The 15241-nt window shown below is 39.9% G+C and overlaps 1 protein-coding gene across 1 annotated transcript in view; it reads right to left on the bottom strand.

Annotated features, from left to right (window-relative positions):
* RGS20 (regulator of G protein signaling 20) overlaps positions 1-15241 on the bottom strand; it is a 155586-nt gene that overhangs the window by 38335 nt on the left and 102010 nt on the right. Inside the window, 1 exon segment of the mRNA XM_036264117.1 lies at positions 12943-13091. Within this exon segment, the coding sequence (XP_036120010.1) occupies positions 12943-13091 (149 nt within the window).

Raw genomic sequence — 15241 nt, 5'->3', positions numbered from 1 at the left:
AGTACACTTCTGGTGGGAATGCAGACTGATGCAGCCACTATGAAAAACACTATGGTGTTACCTCAAAAAGTAAAAAATTGAACTGCCATTTGACCCAGTCATCCCACTTCTAGGAATACACCCTAAGAAGCTTGAAACATCAATCAGAAGGAATATATGTACCCCCATGTTCATAGCAGCACTATTTACAATAGCTAAGATCTGGAAACAGCCCAAGTGTCCATCAGTAGATGCGTGGATAAAAAAGCAGTGGTACATGTACACATGTAGGAAAGAAAGATCTCTTATCATTTCAGATGACATGAAGGGACCTGGAGAGTATTAAGCTGAACAAAACAAGCCAAGCAGAGAATGACAAATAACACATGATCTCACTTATTTGCGGAATATAATGAACTAAACAAACTGATGAACAAAATTGACCCAGAGACACAGTGGTACAGTACAGACTGACAAACCCCAGAAGAGAGGCTGTTGGGGGATAAGAGATTAACCACAGAATTTATATGCATGTATGCATGAACAATGGACATGGGCAACAAAGCTGGAGATGGGGAGGAGGGTGTCAATGGGGGGAAAAAGGAGAAATATCTGTGACAAAAACAAGTTAATAAAAATAATTTTAAAAATAAATAAATAGGTCTATATACTAAATATATATATATGTTTTTATTGATTTTTTTTAGAGAGAGAGGAAGGGAGAAGAGATAGAAATATAGGTGTGAGAGAGAAACATCGATCAACTGCCTCCTGCTTGCCCCCACAGGGGATCAAGCTAGCAACCCAGGCATGTGCCCTGACCAGAAATCAAACCAGTACCTTTCAGTCCATGGGACAATGCTCAATCCACTGAGCCACACCAGCTGGGCAGGGTCTTATTTTCTTATCCATTGGGTAAACCTATGTGTCTTGATTGGAGCATTCAAGCAATTTGCATTTAAAGTGATTATTGATAGATTAAGTGGGTGTGGTTCAGTGGTTAGAACATCAGCCTGTGCACCAAAGTGTCATGGGTTCAACTCCTGGTCAAGGGCCTGAACCTGAGTAGTAGGTTCAATCCACAGCCCTAGTTGGAGCATGTGTCAGAGGCAATAAGTTGATGTGTCTGTCTCTCTCTCATAAATTTCTCTCTCTCTCTCTCTCTCTCTTTCCTTCCCTCCTTCCCTTCCACTCTCTCTAAAAGTCAATGGAAAAAATATCTATAGGTGAGGATTAACAACAACAAAATTAAAAAAGTGATCATTGACAGGTATATATTTATTGCCATTTAATTGTTGTAACTATGTTCCTCTGTTCTTCTCTTCCTTCTTCTGAGAAAGCCCTTTTACATTTATTGTAATACTGATTTGGTGGTAACAAACTCTTAGTTTTTTTCTTGTATGGGAAGTTCTTTATTTCTCCTTCAATTTTAAATAATAACTTTACTGGGTAAAAGTAGTCTTGGTTATATGTAGGTCATTGGTTTTCATCACTTTAAATATTTCATGCCAATCCCTTCCGGCCTGAAATGTCTTTTGTTTTTAATTAATTTATTTTTGTTACAGATATTTCTTCTTTTCCCCCCATTGACACTCTCCTCCTTATGCTGCCCCCCCCCCCCCACCACAAGCATTGTTGTCTACGTCCATTGGTTATGCATACATGCATATAAGTTCTTTGGTTTAGCTCATCCCTCCCTCCTCTGAACTCTCCCTCTGATATCTTGCTCAATTCCCTTTCATTTATTTCATCTTCTGTTGAATTATCTTGTTCTGTCATTTGGGATTTGTTTCTTTGTTTTACCATTTTGACTGTCTCTGGGTTTTGGAGCCTGCCAAATTTTCCCTGTGGCTGTTGGTGTTCCGCTGTTTGTGGCTCCCTCTACTGGGTTTGGTTGAGTGTGAGAGGACCCACGTTAAACATCACTGTCAATTGCTACTTTCCTGGATAAATTTGCAAGCCCAGAAAAGGTTCAGTTATCCTCTTGCTTTTTGCCTGGAAGCTATAAATCTCAGTTACTTGATGAGCCTTGGGTTGTAGCACTCAACTGAGTGGAAAAATTCCTCAGATGTTCAGGGTAAGAGGATTTCCAGAAGGTTGGGAAGATGCTTGCTGGCTGTTAATGAGCCTCAATTTGCATTTCTCTGGCCTGGCCTGGTGGTGTTAAGTTCCTGAGAGAGGGGCTGTTGCTTCTCCGAGGGACTCTGGGAAGAAACTCTTTGAGTAAGATGTCTACTGTCCTGTGAGGGAGTGATTTAGCACAAAACTCTCATTGCTGTCCCCGCTCTCCAAACTCCCAAGTCTCTCCATGTAGTTCCAGTACAGTCTGTCCTCCCTCTGCTGGAGCCCAAGGTGAGTGGCTGTAGCTAATTTAGTGCTCTATCCCAGCCCTCTGTGCCGTGGAGCTACCTTAGTGTTTAACCCTGAGGGAACTGCTCAAACTAAAACAATTGCTGTTCGTGGGTTCTCAGCCCACCCTTTCACACCTCCGCAGTTCTACCTGACTTGATTTAATGTCCTCTTTTTGACCACGGTTATTCGGGTCCTCTCCAGCTGCTTTTCTGTGTGTTTTTTTTTTCCCAACAATTTGTCTTTATTTCAGTTGTAATTCCAGTTTCGTCCTGGGAGATGGTCTGTGTAGCTTCCATTCACTCCGCTGCCATTTTGGAATCTGTCCTGAAATGCTTTGTTGTGAAATCAGCTAACAGTCTTTTGGGAGCTCCCTTTTAGATAATTAACTGGATTTCTCTTGTTGCTTGTAGATTCTATCTTTATCTTTAACCTTTGCCATTTTAATTATGATGTGCCTTGGTGTAGGTCTCTTTGGGTTCATTTTGTTGGGGACTCTCAGCACTTCCTGGAATTGTGTGCTTGTTTTTTTTTTCTTTACCAGGTTAGGGAAGTTCTGGTCATTATTTCTTCAAATTGGTTCTTAATCCCTTGATCTCTCTCTTTTGGTACCCCTATGATGCAGATGTTGTTATGCTTCATGTTGTACCAAAGGTCCCTTATACTGTCCTCATTTTTTAAAATTCTTTTTTTCTCTTTGCTGCTCTGATTGGGTGTGTTTTTCTACCATATCTTCCCAAATGGCTGATTTGATTCTCTGCTTCATCCAAACTACTGTTTATTTCTTTTAGTGAATTCTTCATTTCAGACATTGTATTATTTAGTTCTGATTGGTTCATTTTTATGGTTTTTATGCATTTTTTCATGGTGTTGTAGTTCTCAGCAAGTACCTTGTTGTTCTTATTAAGTTCCTTGACCATCTTTGTAACTATTTTTTGAACTCTATATCTGATAATTTGCTTGTCTCCATTTTTTTTTTTTTTTTTTGGAATATAATTTTTTTATAAGAAATTTATTTTTTGTTACAGATGTTTCTCCTTTTCCCCCCACCGATTCTCCCCTCCCCCTCCTTCCCCACCCTGTCCCCACCTTTGTTGTCCATGTCCATTGTTCGTGCATACATGCATATAAGTTCTGTGGTTTATCTTTCCCCCACCACTCCCTCTTCTGGGGATTGTCAGTCTGAACTCCATTTCCACGTCTCTGGGACTACCCCATTCCTCAGACTGTTATGTTCATTATATTCCACAAATAAGTGAGATCGTGTGGTATTTCTTTTTCTGCTTGGCTTGTTTTACTTAGGATAATACTTTCCAGGTTCCTCCATGTCATCTCAAAGGATAAGAGATCTTTCTTTCTTATAGCTGCATAGTACTCCATTGTGTATATGTACCACAGCTTTTTTTATCCATTTGTCTACTGATGGACACTTGGGCTGTTTCCAGATCTTAGCTATTATAAATAGTGCTGCTATGAACATGGGGGTACATATATTTTTTCTGATTGGTGTTTTAGGCTTCTTAGGGTATATTCCTAGAAGTGGGATTACTGGGTTGCTTGCCTCCATTTTATTTAGCTTTTTTTTCTTGGAAATTTCTGCTGTTCTTTCCTTTGGGGTATGTTTCCTTTTCTCCCCATTTTGGCTGCCTCTTTGTATTTGTTTCTACGTATTAGGTAGATCTGCTATGACTGCCAGTCTTGTTAGAGTGGCCTTATGTAGTAGGTGTCCTGTGGGGTCCAGTGGCACATTCTCCTTGATCACCTGAGCTGGGTGGTTCAGGAATTTTCCTTCTGTGGGTTATGTGGACCCTCCTGTTGCAACTGAATCATTGCTATTTTCCCATTTATGCATGGGGTTGACCTTCAGCCTGGCTGACTGTGAGGCTCCACCCTTTCCAAAGCACATGATCTGCTGCACAGGTGCTCACCACAAAATTTGCCTCAGCAGGGTTTGGGGTCTGATCAGATGTCCCTTTGGATATGCCACTTGTAAAGCTCACTTGTGAAGTTCACTTGATCCTCCTCTTATATTGTCTGAAGCTGGCCATGGGGTGTGTTGGTTCTGGGCCTCTAGGAGGGACTCTGGTGTGAACCAATGTCATATACTGCCTGTGACTGGCCCTGGGCAACCTCTTTGGATCTACAATGTGAGCCACAGTTTGTGGCTGCCTCTGTTGGGTCTGAGTGTGTGCAAGAAGAACCAAGTTGTGCACCAAGGGCAGCTACTACCAGTACTGGACCTGACACAGGTCAGCAAAAGTCCCACCCTGAGATCCACCTTCACCTGTCAGCTGCCTATTAGACTCAGTCACTGAAAGAGCATCTGGTGGTATTCAAGTTGCATGAAGTAGGTTTTCAGTTGAGTCACCAGGTAGGGGCCAGTGGTGTTCACCAGAATGATACAAGTTTAAATTCAGTGCCAGTGCCAGGTCTGAGGTCACTCAGCAAAAGTTTCTGGGTATACCATGTCTAGCTACCACAAGCCCAGTGCTTGCATACTTTTGTGTTCTGGTGGGGGTCTCAGGGAGTAATCAGAGTGACATTTGCAGATTTTTTCAGGCTCAAACAGACCAAGATTTGGTCATAGGAAAGGAAAGCTCTGCATTTCTTGAGTGTGTGAGAGAAAAATGGCCTCTGTCCTAGAGAAACACAACTTAGTCTGTCCTGATTCTGCTGGGAAGAGCATGAGCTTAGCAGGGTGGGACCTCTGGAAATCAGGAGGATGGGGCTCGTTGCTCCTCCATGAGGGGGTAGGTATTGGTCAGGCTTTGAGGAAGGTGAGGGGGCATGGTCCCTACCCCAAAGCCACACAACTCAGTCTACCCTGAATTTTGCTAATCCCTTGGCAGGGTGAAACCACCAGGAGTCAATGTGGTGGTGCCACTAGGAGGCCAAGGCATGGGTCCACTGGGATCAGGCTAGTGGATCCCCTAATAGGGGGAAACACCAGTCAGGTTCATGGGAAAGTGGGGTGAATGGCCCCTCCCCAAAAGCAACACAAGTCAGTTACTGACACCTTGAGTCTGCCCAGACCTCTACAGCCTGGCCAAGGCAGCTTACTCCTCAGCAGGGCATAAACTCCACAGGATGAGCAAGAGGGAGTCCAAAGAGTGGAGCTATTGCATTCCCCGAGGCTGACAGGCATGGAGGGGAATGCTCCACCCAAGAAAGATGGTGTCTGCAGTGTGGGAGGGTGACTCAGCACAGGAATCCTGGAGACTGTCCCTTCAGCTCTCTCCTCAGAGCCACAAACCCCAGACTCTCCTCATGAAACTCTAGTCCAATCACCCCCACTCCATCGGATCCCAGGGTTAGTAGCTGCAAATGAAATTTTGCATTGGTCTTCTAAGAGGGAGCCTGTGTCTCTAGCACACTCTTATCTCTCCCTGACAGACAGAAACCCCACTGATTTTCACTGCCAGATTGTATGTGGGTACCTCTTTCCAGCTCTCATGCTCTGGGCTGGGGAGCCCAGCTTGGGGTTAAGACCCTGTGCTTCTCAGGGGGAACCTTGGCAGCTGAGATATCCCTCTGGAATCTCAGCTGCTGCCCGTGGATACAGGATCAGCCCTTTGTGTGTTTCCACCATTCCTACCAGTCTTGATGTTGCTTCTTCTGTAAACCCTTGATTATAAGACTTCTCTTCAGTTAGTTTTCACTACTAGTCTTCACTAATTGTCTCCATTTGGTTACTCAGGATGATTGTTCTATAATTTAGTTGTAACTTCAGTTTCGTCCTGGGTGGGGGTATGTCTGGATGTCTGTTTTTATTTCTTTTGGGTAAATACCTAAGAGTGGAAATGCCTTCATATGGTAACTTTATTTTTAACATTTTGAGGAAATCCCAACTATTTTCCATTTTTGAGGGATTCAATCTCCACATCCCCACTGACACTGGTTATTGCCTTTATTTATTTGTTATTGTTCTAAAAATATGTTTTTATTGATTTTTTAGATAGAAAGAAAGAGAGGTAAAAACATTGATGTGAGAGAAATATATCAATTGGCTGCCTCCTGCATGCACCCCACTGGGGATCGAGCCTGGCAATCTGGGAATATGCCCTGCCTAAGAATTGAACTGGGACCTCTAAGTCCATGGGATGATGCTCAATCCACTGAGTCACACTGGCTGGGTACATTGCTTTTTATCTTTTATTTTAGTCTTTTAAGTGGATATGAAGTCGTATCTCGTGATTTTGATTGGCATTTTACTGATGACTAATGACAGTGGACATTTTTTTCATGTATTTATTACTATTTGTACATCTTTGGAGATATGTCTAATCAGATCCTTTGCCCATTTAAAAATTGGTTTGTCTTTTTATTTTTAAATTGTAAGAGTTTTTTTTACATCCTGAGGGCTATTGTTTTATGCTAATTTTATCTTTCTTATTGAATTCTTTTTCTTTAAGGTTTTTAAAATTGGTTTTTACAGAGAGGGAAAGGGAGAAGGAGAAAGAAACATTGATGTGAGATTGAAATATCAATCAGCTACCTTCTGCATGCCCCCTACCAGGGATTGAGCCTGGAACTCGAGTATGAGCCCTGATCAGGAATGGGGGAAGTGGGAGCAAGTGCTAATGTGTACAAAGTTTCTTTCTGGAGTGATGCAATACTCTAAAATCAGTGATAGTTATACAACTATATAAATATACTAAAAACCATTGGCATTTACCATTAATTCTGAGTTGTGTGGATTATATCTCTATAAAGCTGTTTTTAAATGTGTTTAACAAAAGATATCAGAAATAAAATGAAGACAAAACATACTAGGAGAAGATGGTTATAATGCATTGAACAAAGAATGCAAATGACAAACTTCAGGAGATACATAAGAAAATAATGACTAAAACAAAAATTAGCAAATGAAAAAACTATAAACTACTTATGTTCTACTAACAAGAATCAGATATATGAAAGTTAAATATATACCCTCCTAGCCTTGGCTGGTGTGGCTCAGTTGGTTAGAGCATCGTCCTATCCACTGAAGGGTCATGGGTACAATTCTAGGTCAAGGCATATAACCAGGTTGCTGGTTTTACCCCCAGCCAGGGCAAGTACAGGTGGTGACCGATGAATGTTTCTCTCTCTCTCTCTCTCTCTCTCTCTCTCTCTCTCTCTCAAGGCAAGTACAGGTGGTGACCGATGAATGTTTCTCTCTCTCTCTCTCTCTCTCTCTCTCTCTCTCTCTCTCTCACACACACACACACACACACACACACACACACACACACACACCACTCTTCTTTTCTCTCTAGAATCATTGAAAAACAAATCCTGGGTGAGGATTAAAAAACAACAACAAAACCCTTCTAAATATAAAACACTACCCGAGAAAAAACCCTCATGCACATGTAAAAGGAGACGAGTATGAAAAGAGTCATTGCAGCATTCATCTGATTGAGAAAAATTGAAAATGTCTCTAAAGTTTATGAACAGGAGAATACACTGTGGTATAGTTATACAACACAATACCACACAGCATTTAAATTCACATGCTGGGAAGCAAATTGTAAAGCAGTGCATAAAGACAGTTTTACAAGGTTGAAAATATCTTTGTGTATTTATGTTTATATTTATATATTTATACATGTGTATAGAGAGAGACTAACATGACTATGTATAGTAATGATAAACAACAAATCAAGGATGGCATTTATTTCTGGGTTGGAACAAGGAGAAATGGGGTTTAAAAAGTACATAGCCAGAGATCTATCCATGTTGATAATACACAGTAAAGCCAATTTTTAAGAAAAGTAAACGGCAATATGTTCTCTAAGCCTTTGTATTATCTTTCTCAAAATTCTGCTTTACAACCCTCTGGCATCTCATTTTATAAATCTCTTGCTGATTGATCTCTTGACAATAAATTTATTTTCTCCTTTCTAGAAGGTTGAAGTTTTTTTTTTTTCCTTTTTATAACTCAAAATTTTACCAAAATGTATCTAACCATGGGTCTTCTTCTACTGAATGGTGAGAAACTACTTTGGCTTCCATTAACGTTTTCATGTTTTACTGTAACAATAACAATTTAACTCAAGTTTAAAAAATTATATCCTTCACTTTTTAAAGAATACATTGTCTCCTTAAATATTTCTTCTTTTAAAATAATGAGACATGAAAAAAATGTCAAAGCTAACATAAATATTGCTTTTAGTTTACAATATAACTTCCAGTTCCTTTAGGAATATTGTATCAAATTCATCGTTCTTTTTCTCTTTGCTTTTTCATACCTACTGGGTAGTAATGTTTTCTGCTTACAAAAGAAGCCTAGGAAGTCAAGCAGTATTAATGCTGCTGTAGAGAGAACACCGCCCAGATGCCTCTCAAGTTTGTCTTTGTTTTAAGAAACCATTATTTAGTGACAGTTTCAGCCCTGGCATCATGAAGGCAACAATGCAGAAGAGTTGCTGCATTTTTAATGACTTTGCATTTAAGGAAAAATAGAGCTACACACAATACAATCACTGAAAATTCATAAACAAATGTGCTAAAAATAGACGGAAAGATACAAGATGGTTTAAAGAAATTTAAAGGAAAATATAATAAAAGGAATAGAAAAGATAGTACAGTAGTGATAGAGAGATAAAGCAAACTCAAATAATCAATGATAAAAATTCATTTTGACATTAATAGGAAACAAAAAGCATTCCTGCTAAAACAAAAAACAAGGATGTCCATGATACTTCTACTCAACATTATATTATAGTCAGTGAAATTAGATAAGAGAAAATGACTTGAGGCCTAAAAATTGGAAAATAAATAGTAACTCTCCTTTTGCAGATAATATGAAAGTATTTCCAGAAACCCCAAGAGAATTATGGCTAAACTGATGCAAACACAAAATAATTTAATAAAGCCCTGGCCGCTGTGATTCTTGGTTGGGCATTGTCCCATGCACCAAAGGGTTGCCAGTTCCATTCCCAATCAGGGCTCATGCTTGAGTTCCAGGCTCATAATTGAGTTCCAGGCTCAATCCCTGGTAGGGGGCATGCATAAGGCAGTTGATTGATATTTCACTCTCACATTAATGTTTCTCTCTCCTTCTCCCCTTCTCTCTCTCTAAAAATCAATTTTAAAAATCTTAAAAAAAAAAGAATTCAGTATGATAAAGTTAGCATAAAACAATAGCTTTTAGCATGTATAAAAACCTCTTAGAATTTAAAAATAAAAAGACAAACCAATTTTTTAAAATTATATTTTATTTATTTATTTTTCAATTTTATTTTTTAGTTTTTAGTTTTATTTTTGTTACAGATGTTTCTCCTTTTTTTACCCAATGACACTCTCCTCCCCACCCCACCCCTACACCCTGTCCCCGGCTTTGTTGTCTATGTCCATTGGTCATGCATACATGCATATACATTCTGTGGTTTAACTCTTCCCACCCCCCAACCGCCCCCTCTTCTGAGGGTTGTCAGTTTGTATCCTGCTTCCATGTTTCTGGGTCTACCCTATTCCTCAGACTGTTATATTCATTATATTCCATATATAAGTGAGATCATGTGGTATTTGTCTTTTTAAGACAAACCAGTTTTTAAATGGGCAAAAGATCTGATTAGACATTTCTCCAAAGAAGATGTACAAATAGCTAATAAATACATGAAAAAAATGTCCAGTGTCATTAGTCATTAGCAAAATTACCTGTTCTGGGCATTTCATATAAATAAACTAATAAACTATGAGGTCTTTTGTTTCTTTCACTTAGTACAGTGTTTTCAAGGTTCATCAGTGTTTTTGAAGTTTCAATACTTTATGCCCTTTAAGGCTAACAAACATTCCATTTATTGATATACCATCTTTTGTTTCTCCATTCATCAGTTGATGGACATTTGGGTTGTTGCCACTTTTTTGGCTAGTATGAATCATGCTGCTCTGACTACTCATATACAAGTCTCTGTGTGGAATTTGTTTATACCTCTCATTAAATACATTTTAATATTTCAATGTAGCCAACTTTATGATTCTTTTTTTTCCAGATTTTGCTGTAATTCTTCTGAACATCAAGATCATAAAGATATTACCCTGCATTTTATTCTTGGCTGTTCATAGTCTTTGAGTTATCTGGAATTGATCTTGTTTTCTTGGTGGGGGTGGGGTGGAGATTTAGTTTTGTATATGATACAGTATTGAAATGTAAATCTATTTTTATGGATTTGATTACCAGGCAGGGTGACTAACCTTCCTGGTTTGCCTGGTACTCACAGATTTTCTGTGACACTGGACTTTTCAATGCTAAAACCGAGACAATCCCAGGCCAGCTGGGATGAGCTGGTCACCCTAATACCACGTATCTTGCTATTTATAGAGTAGTTCATTACCTCTTTTACTAACGCCACTTTTGTTACATGCTGACCAAATTTTCTTTATTTATTTTATTGTTTTCCATTGATGTGGAAACTATATTATATTTCTGACTAATCCTGAATATCATTAATTTTGAAAGAAAATATTCTTATAATTTTTTCTAAGAAAATCTTAAGTTATTGTTTGTCTACTATTAACATGAGATTACGTATTTGTTTACAGGTTTGAATTTACACTTTATAATACAAAATTAAATACCACATTTTATAACTATATTTGATCCCTCGTGTGTCCATCATTGTTACTTGTTTCCCATGACAACTCTCTGGGTTCACTTATTTTTCCTGAAGTATATATATATCCTTTCTTAATTATTTTAGGGAGAATCTAAAAGTAGTTAACTCTCTTGGTCTTTGTATGTCTGAAAATGTCTAATTTTATCCATACTCTTGAATTATAGTTTGACTCAGTTGTCAGTTACTTTTCTCCAGGACTTTGAAGATGTTCATGTATATTCATACACACACATATAACACATGGTATATAATGTTGGCTATGATGATGATGATGATGTCTAGGTACAAATTTATATTTTATTCACCTTAGTTGGTACAAGTAGAAAAAGCCTGTTCTGAGACCTGCCACCACCTGCTACCCTTATACCATCAGTCCCATACGCTGTACAGGGAAAGATCTCAGCCTCAGTGCCCTCCCAGGGCAGTTGAGAGGGAGGGAGGATGGGGTAAATGCCAGCTGGGAGTCTCACCTGCACCCAGATATTTTTGTACATCTCTCAGGTAATCTTGAATCATCTCAGTGAGACTGATAAGCAGAGTGAGAGTGAAAAGGAAGTCTAAACACAGTCCTTCACCACTGGTGGGTATCTTCCCCGCCTCAGGGGGCCCTAGACAGCGACGTGTGTAGGGTGTGCCAACAGGCGTCATTCCTCTGATTTCCTGCCTGTCCTCTAGACTCCTACTTGACGATGAAGTCTTGCCTTGGATGACAGACAGCTTAGCTCTTATCAGCCCTGTCTCCCCATATTCCCACTGGCTGTCTGGACTGTCCCGAATGAACACAGCACCCAGCATCATGATTCCATCAGTCCTTGGAGTGTCATTTGCTGGACCTCATCCACCAGATTAGACGTTCTTGTAAATTAACACTAGTCCAAGTCAAGCAGAGCAGACCAAACTTTCCTGGACACTTCATTTTCAATCCCCCCACCTCCCACCCCCCAATTCTGTCACAGTTCTTTTTTTTAATCCTCACTCGAGGACATTTTTCCATTTTTTGTTCAGATAGGGTGGGTGGAGAGAGAAACATCCATGTGAAAGGGACACATAGAGTGGCTGCCACCCGCAGGACCAACCAGGGCCCAGGACAAACTGCAACCCAGGTACGCGCCCTTAGCGGGAACCGAACCTGGGTCTCTTTGGACCGCAGGCCGGCGCTCTAACCGCTGAGCCAAACCGACCAGGTCCTATCACAATTCTTGATCAGTCCCTATATTATTTTCTCTTCTTCACTGGATAGTGAGGTCTTGGTTCAACTTGTACTCAAGCCTATATAAATTTACAATAATTGAATTGCCTAAATTCAACATTTGGTTGGCACTAAGCACATTTTATATCCAATATTTCAGAAATGCAATCTAATGTTCCTATGATTTTTAGGTATAAATCATATACATTTCTCTTGACTTTTAACTGTGTGACTCAAATGGTCAAAGGTGTTGTATATTCAAATTTTATATCTCTTTTTAAGCAATGATTGTGTTTCTTCTTCTATTAGTAAGTTAACTTATATTTTTAGTTTTTTTTCTCTTCCTGCTAAGCATATGTTTTGACATTTTTCTTTATTAAAAAACAAAAAAGATTAGTAAGGGAGAAGCAACAGAGGATAAAACCCAGGCTCTTTGTACTTAATAGCCCTGAAGACCCCCCGTAAGTTCTAACTCCTCCACAACGCCTTTAAAACCAAGTAGAGTTCCTTGAGTTCACTCCTTTCTAATCATCTAGGCATCGTTTCTGCCCAAATATTAATATTCTGTCACCAACTGCCTTAGATTTTTCTTTAGTTTTTTAACATACATCAGCCTCTTTTCAGGAATTTGAATATAGGTCCCTTCAGAGCGAGGGTGTAGCCTCTTCGTTTTTGTTGCTGATGTCCTTCACAGAACCCAAGTCAGTGTCAGACATATGGTAGTTGTTTAAAAAACACTACTGGATTAATCACAAGCTGGCACAGTTCAGAGGTACCGTTTCTCAGCCAGGAGCACATTAATTACAAAGCCCCAAACCTCACCAAGAACAGCTACAACAGCAGCACCAGCAGAAGCAACACGCATTGGATCCTCGGTTCCCCACTCTGTGCCGGCCTGGGAGGGATTCTGAAGTCTCCTGGGCGGCAGACATCTGTAGCTTCCGCATCTCCGTTCGTTCTGAGCCCATCCGCTGCAACAATGAAAGGAAAAGGGGGTGGGGTGGGCAGGCACAGTGACCACCACATAAGCCTGGAGATTCAGTCGTTTGGATCATTGAGAAGATGCAGTATGACTATATCCAGGTCATTTCCACTAATTCTGGTAAAATTTGGTTCAGAATTAATTTATCAAAAATTATTTGATGCCTAGCATCTGTTAAGCACTGTGATAAACTTTAGGAATAAAATGATGAATGGAGGGTTCTGGTCTGAAGGCACCCACTTGTTGAGTAAAGGACGCAAACACTGATATCGTATACACTGAAGACATGCAGTAAAAGCTACAATAGGGTCATTTCCCAGCTCCAGAATTCCCTTTGGGTTGGACCGATGGGGAGCAGTTGAACTATGGCTGCCCACGAGGCCAGAGCATGGATATGGGAGGAAGCCTACCAAAATGTCAGGTACACTAACACAGCAGTATGAGGAAACATTAAAAGAGGGAGGATGGCGGGGTGCTGCACTTAGTTATGGAATAAATAAGTCACAGAGGTGTAAAGTACAGCACGGGGAATATAGTCAATAAATAATATTGTAATAACTTTGTACAGTGATGACAGATGGTTACTAGACAATGTGGGGTCATGTTGTATGCTATAAAATGTCAAATTACTATGTTGCATACCTGAAACTAATATGATTTTGTATGCAGGACTATACTGTAAAAAAAAGACAATGGAGGATTGAAGTCCTGGGGAGGCCACCTGTTTCTGAAGCCCCACTGACATTAAAATCTTTACTAGCTGCGAAGCATTGAAGAAGTTACCCAACTCAGTACACGCAAAGCACGTAGAACCCGCCTGATATACAGTGATACCTCGGTTCTCGAACGCCTCGGATTTTGAACAAATCGGTATTCGACCAGGAGATTCGAGAAACTTTTGTCTTGGAATCTGAACAAATATTTGGAACTCGAACTTCCGAGATGAGCCGAGTTGAGCCGAATGGCGTTCATTCGGCCCAGCGCGCCTTGCTTGCGTCATCAGTGTGAGTGCAGAGAGAGAGTCACGCTTTGTGGAGAGAGTCACGCTTTACACTGAATTTAACCCTTAGACATACTGTACACTTTTATTTCTTGTTGAGACTTATGTTTTTCTACATATTATATACAAATTAGGCCAGTAAATAGGCATTTTCTGGGGCTTGGAACGAATTAATCCAGTTTCCATTATTTCCTTTTGGGTTTCATTGCTTCGGTTCTCGAACAATTTGGTTCTCGACCGTCCTCCTGGAACGAATTATGTTCGAGAACCGAGGTATCACTGTATAATGTTGCTGTTATTCTCAGAAAGAGAGGCAGGACTGTAGCCTGTGGCCTCCTCTGGCCTGGCCTGCCATCTGCAGGGACAGGCACACTGGCCTCCTCAGCGGAGACCAAGCCGCTGGGAACAAGGTCTGTGCCGTTCAGCCTCTCTCCTTTTTCTGAGGACTACAAGAATGATTGAAAGAGAACAGCATAAAAGTAGTATAACAAACAAGAAATTGCTGCGTCCGTTTTTACTTTTGATATTAACATTGAATTGTCGGTGAAGTAAAAGCAAAAATATATATATATATATATATATATATGAAAGCTACATCAAATAAACTCAAATAGGCCTGTGGAATTCAAATCTGGATTTGTTTTTCTAGTCCAACATTAGATTTATCTCTTCCTACTATTGCCTATTCTAATATGCTACTGGACTTTGTTTTAATCATTATAGTTTTTTAATATATTGTTATATTGAATAGGTAGAGTTCTCTTCATGAATTAGAAAAAAACAAAACTGTCCTTGTCCATTTTTTCTTCCAGTTGAATTTTGATATCAGCTTGTCAAGGTCCAAAAAAATACTATACTGGGATTTTGATTAGGACACTTTGAATTTATAGATTTATATATGAGAAATGTCATCTGTTTTAGAACCTGCCAAATCAGAGGTGCCTCCTCTGGATTCACTCTTTTAATTATACTGAGATTAAGTTCCAGGACAGCAAGGGGATCTGTCAAAGTGTTTTGCTGTCCCTTCACCCACAGACATAATTCTCACACCACCTGTCCGAAGAGCCCATCCTCTGAGCAGTCTAGGACTCAAGGTGGTGCAGCTCACTAGGCCACGGGCAGAGGTAGAGATATTTGCC

This window comes from Molossus molossus, unplaced genomic scaffold (assembly GCF_014108415.1).
Source record: "Molossus molossus isolate mMolMol1 unplaced genomic scaffold, mMolMol1.p scaffold_m16_p_16, whole genome shotgun sequence".
Lineage (NCBI taxonomy): Eukaryota > Metazoa > Chordata > Mammalia > Chiroptera > Molossidae > Molossus > Molossus molossus.
This window is presented reverse-complemented; position numbering and strand designations above follow the sequence as displayed.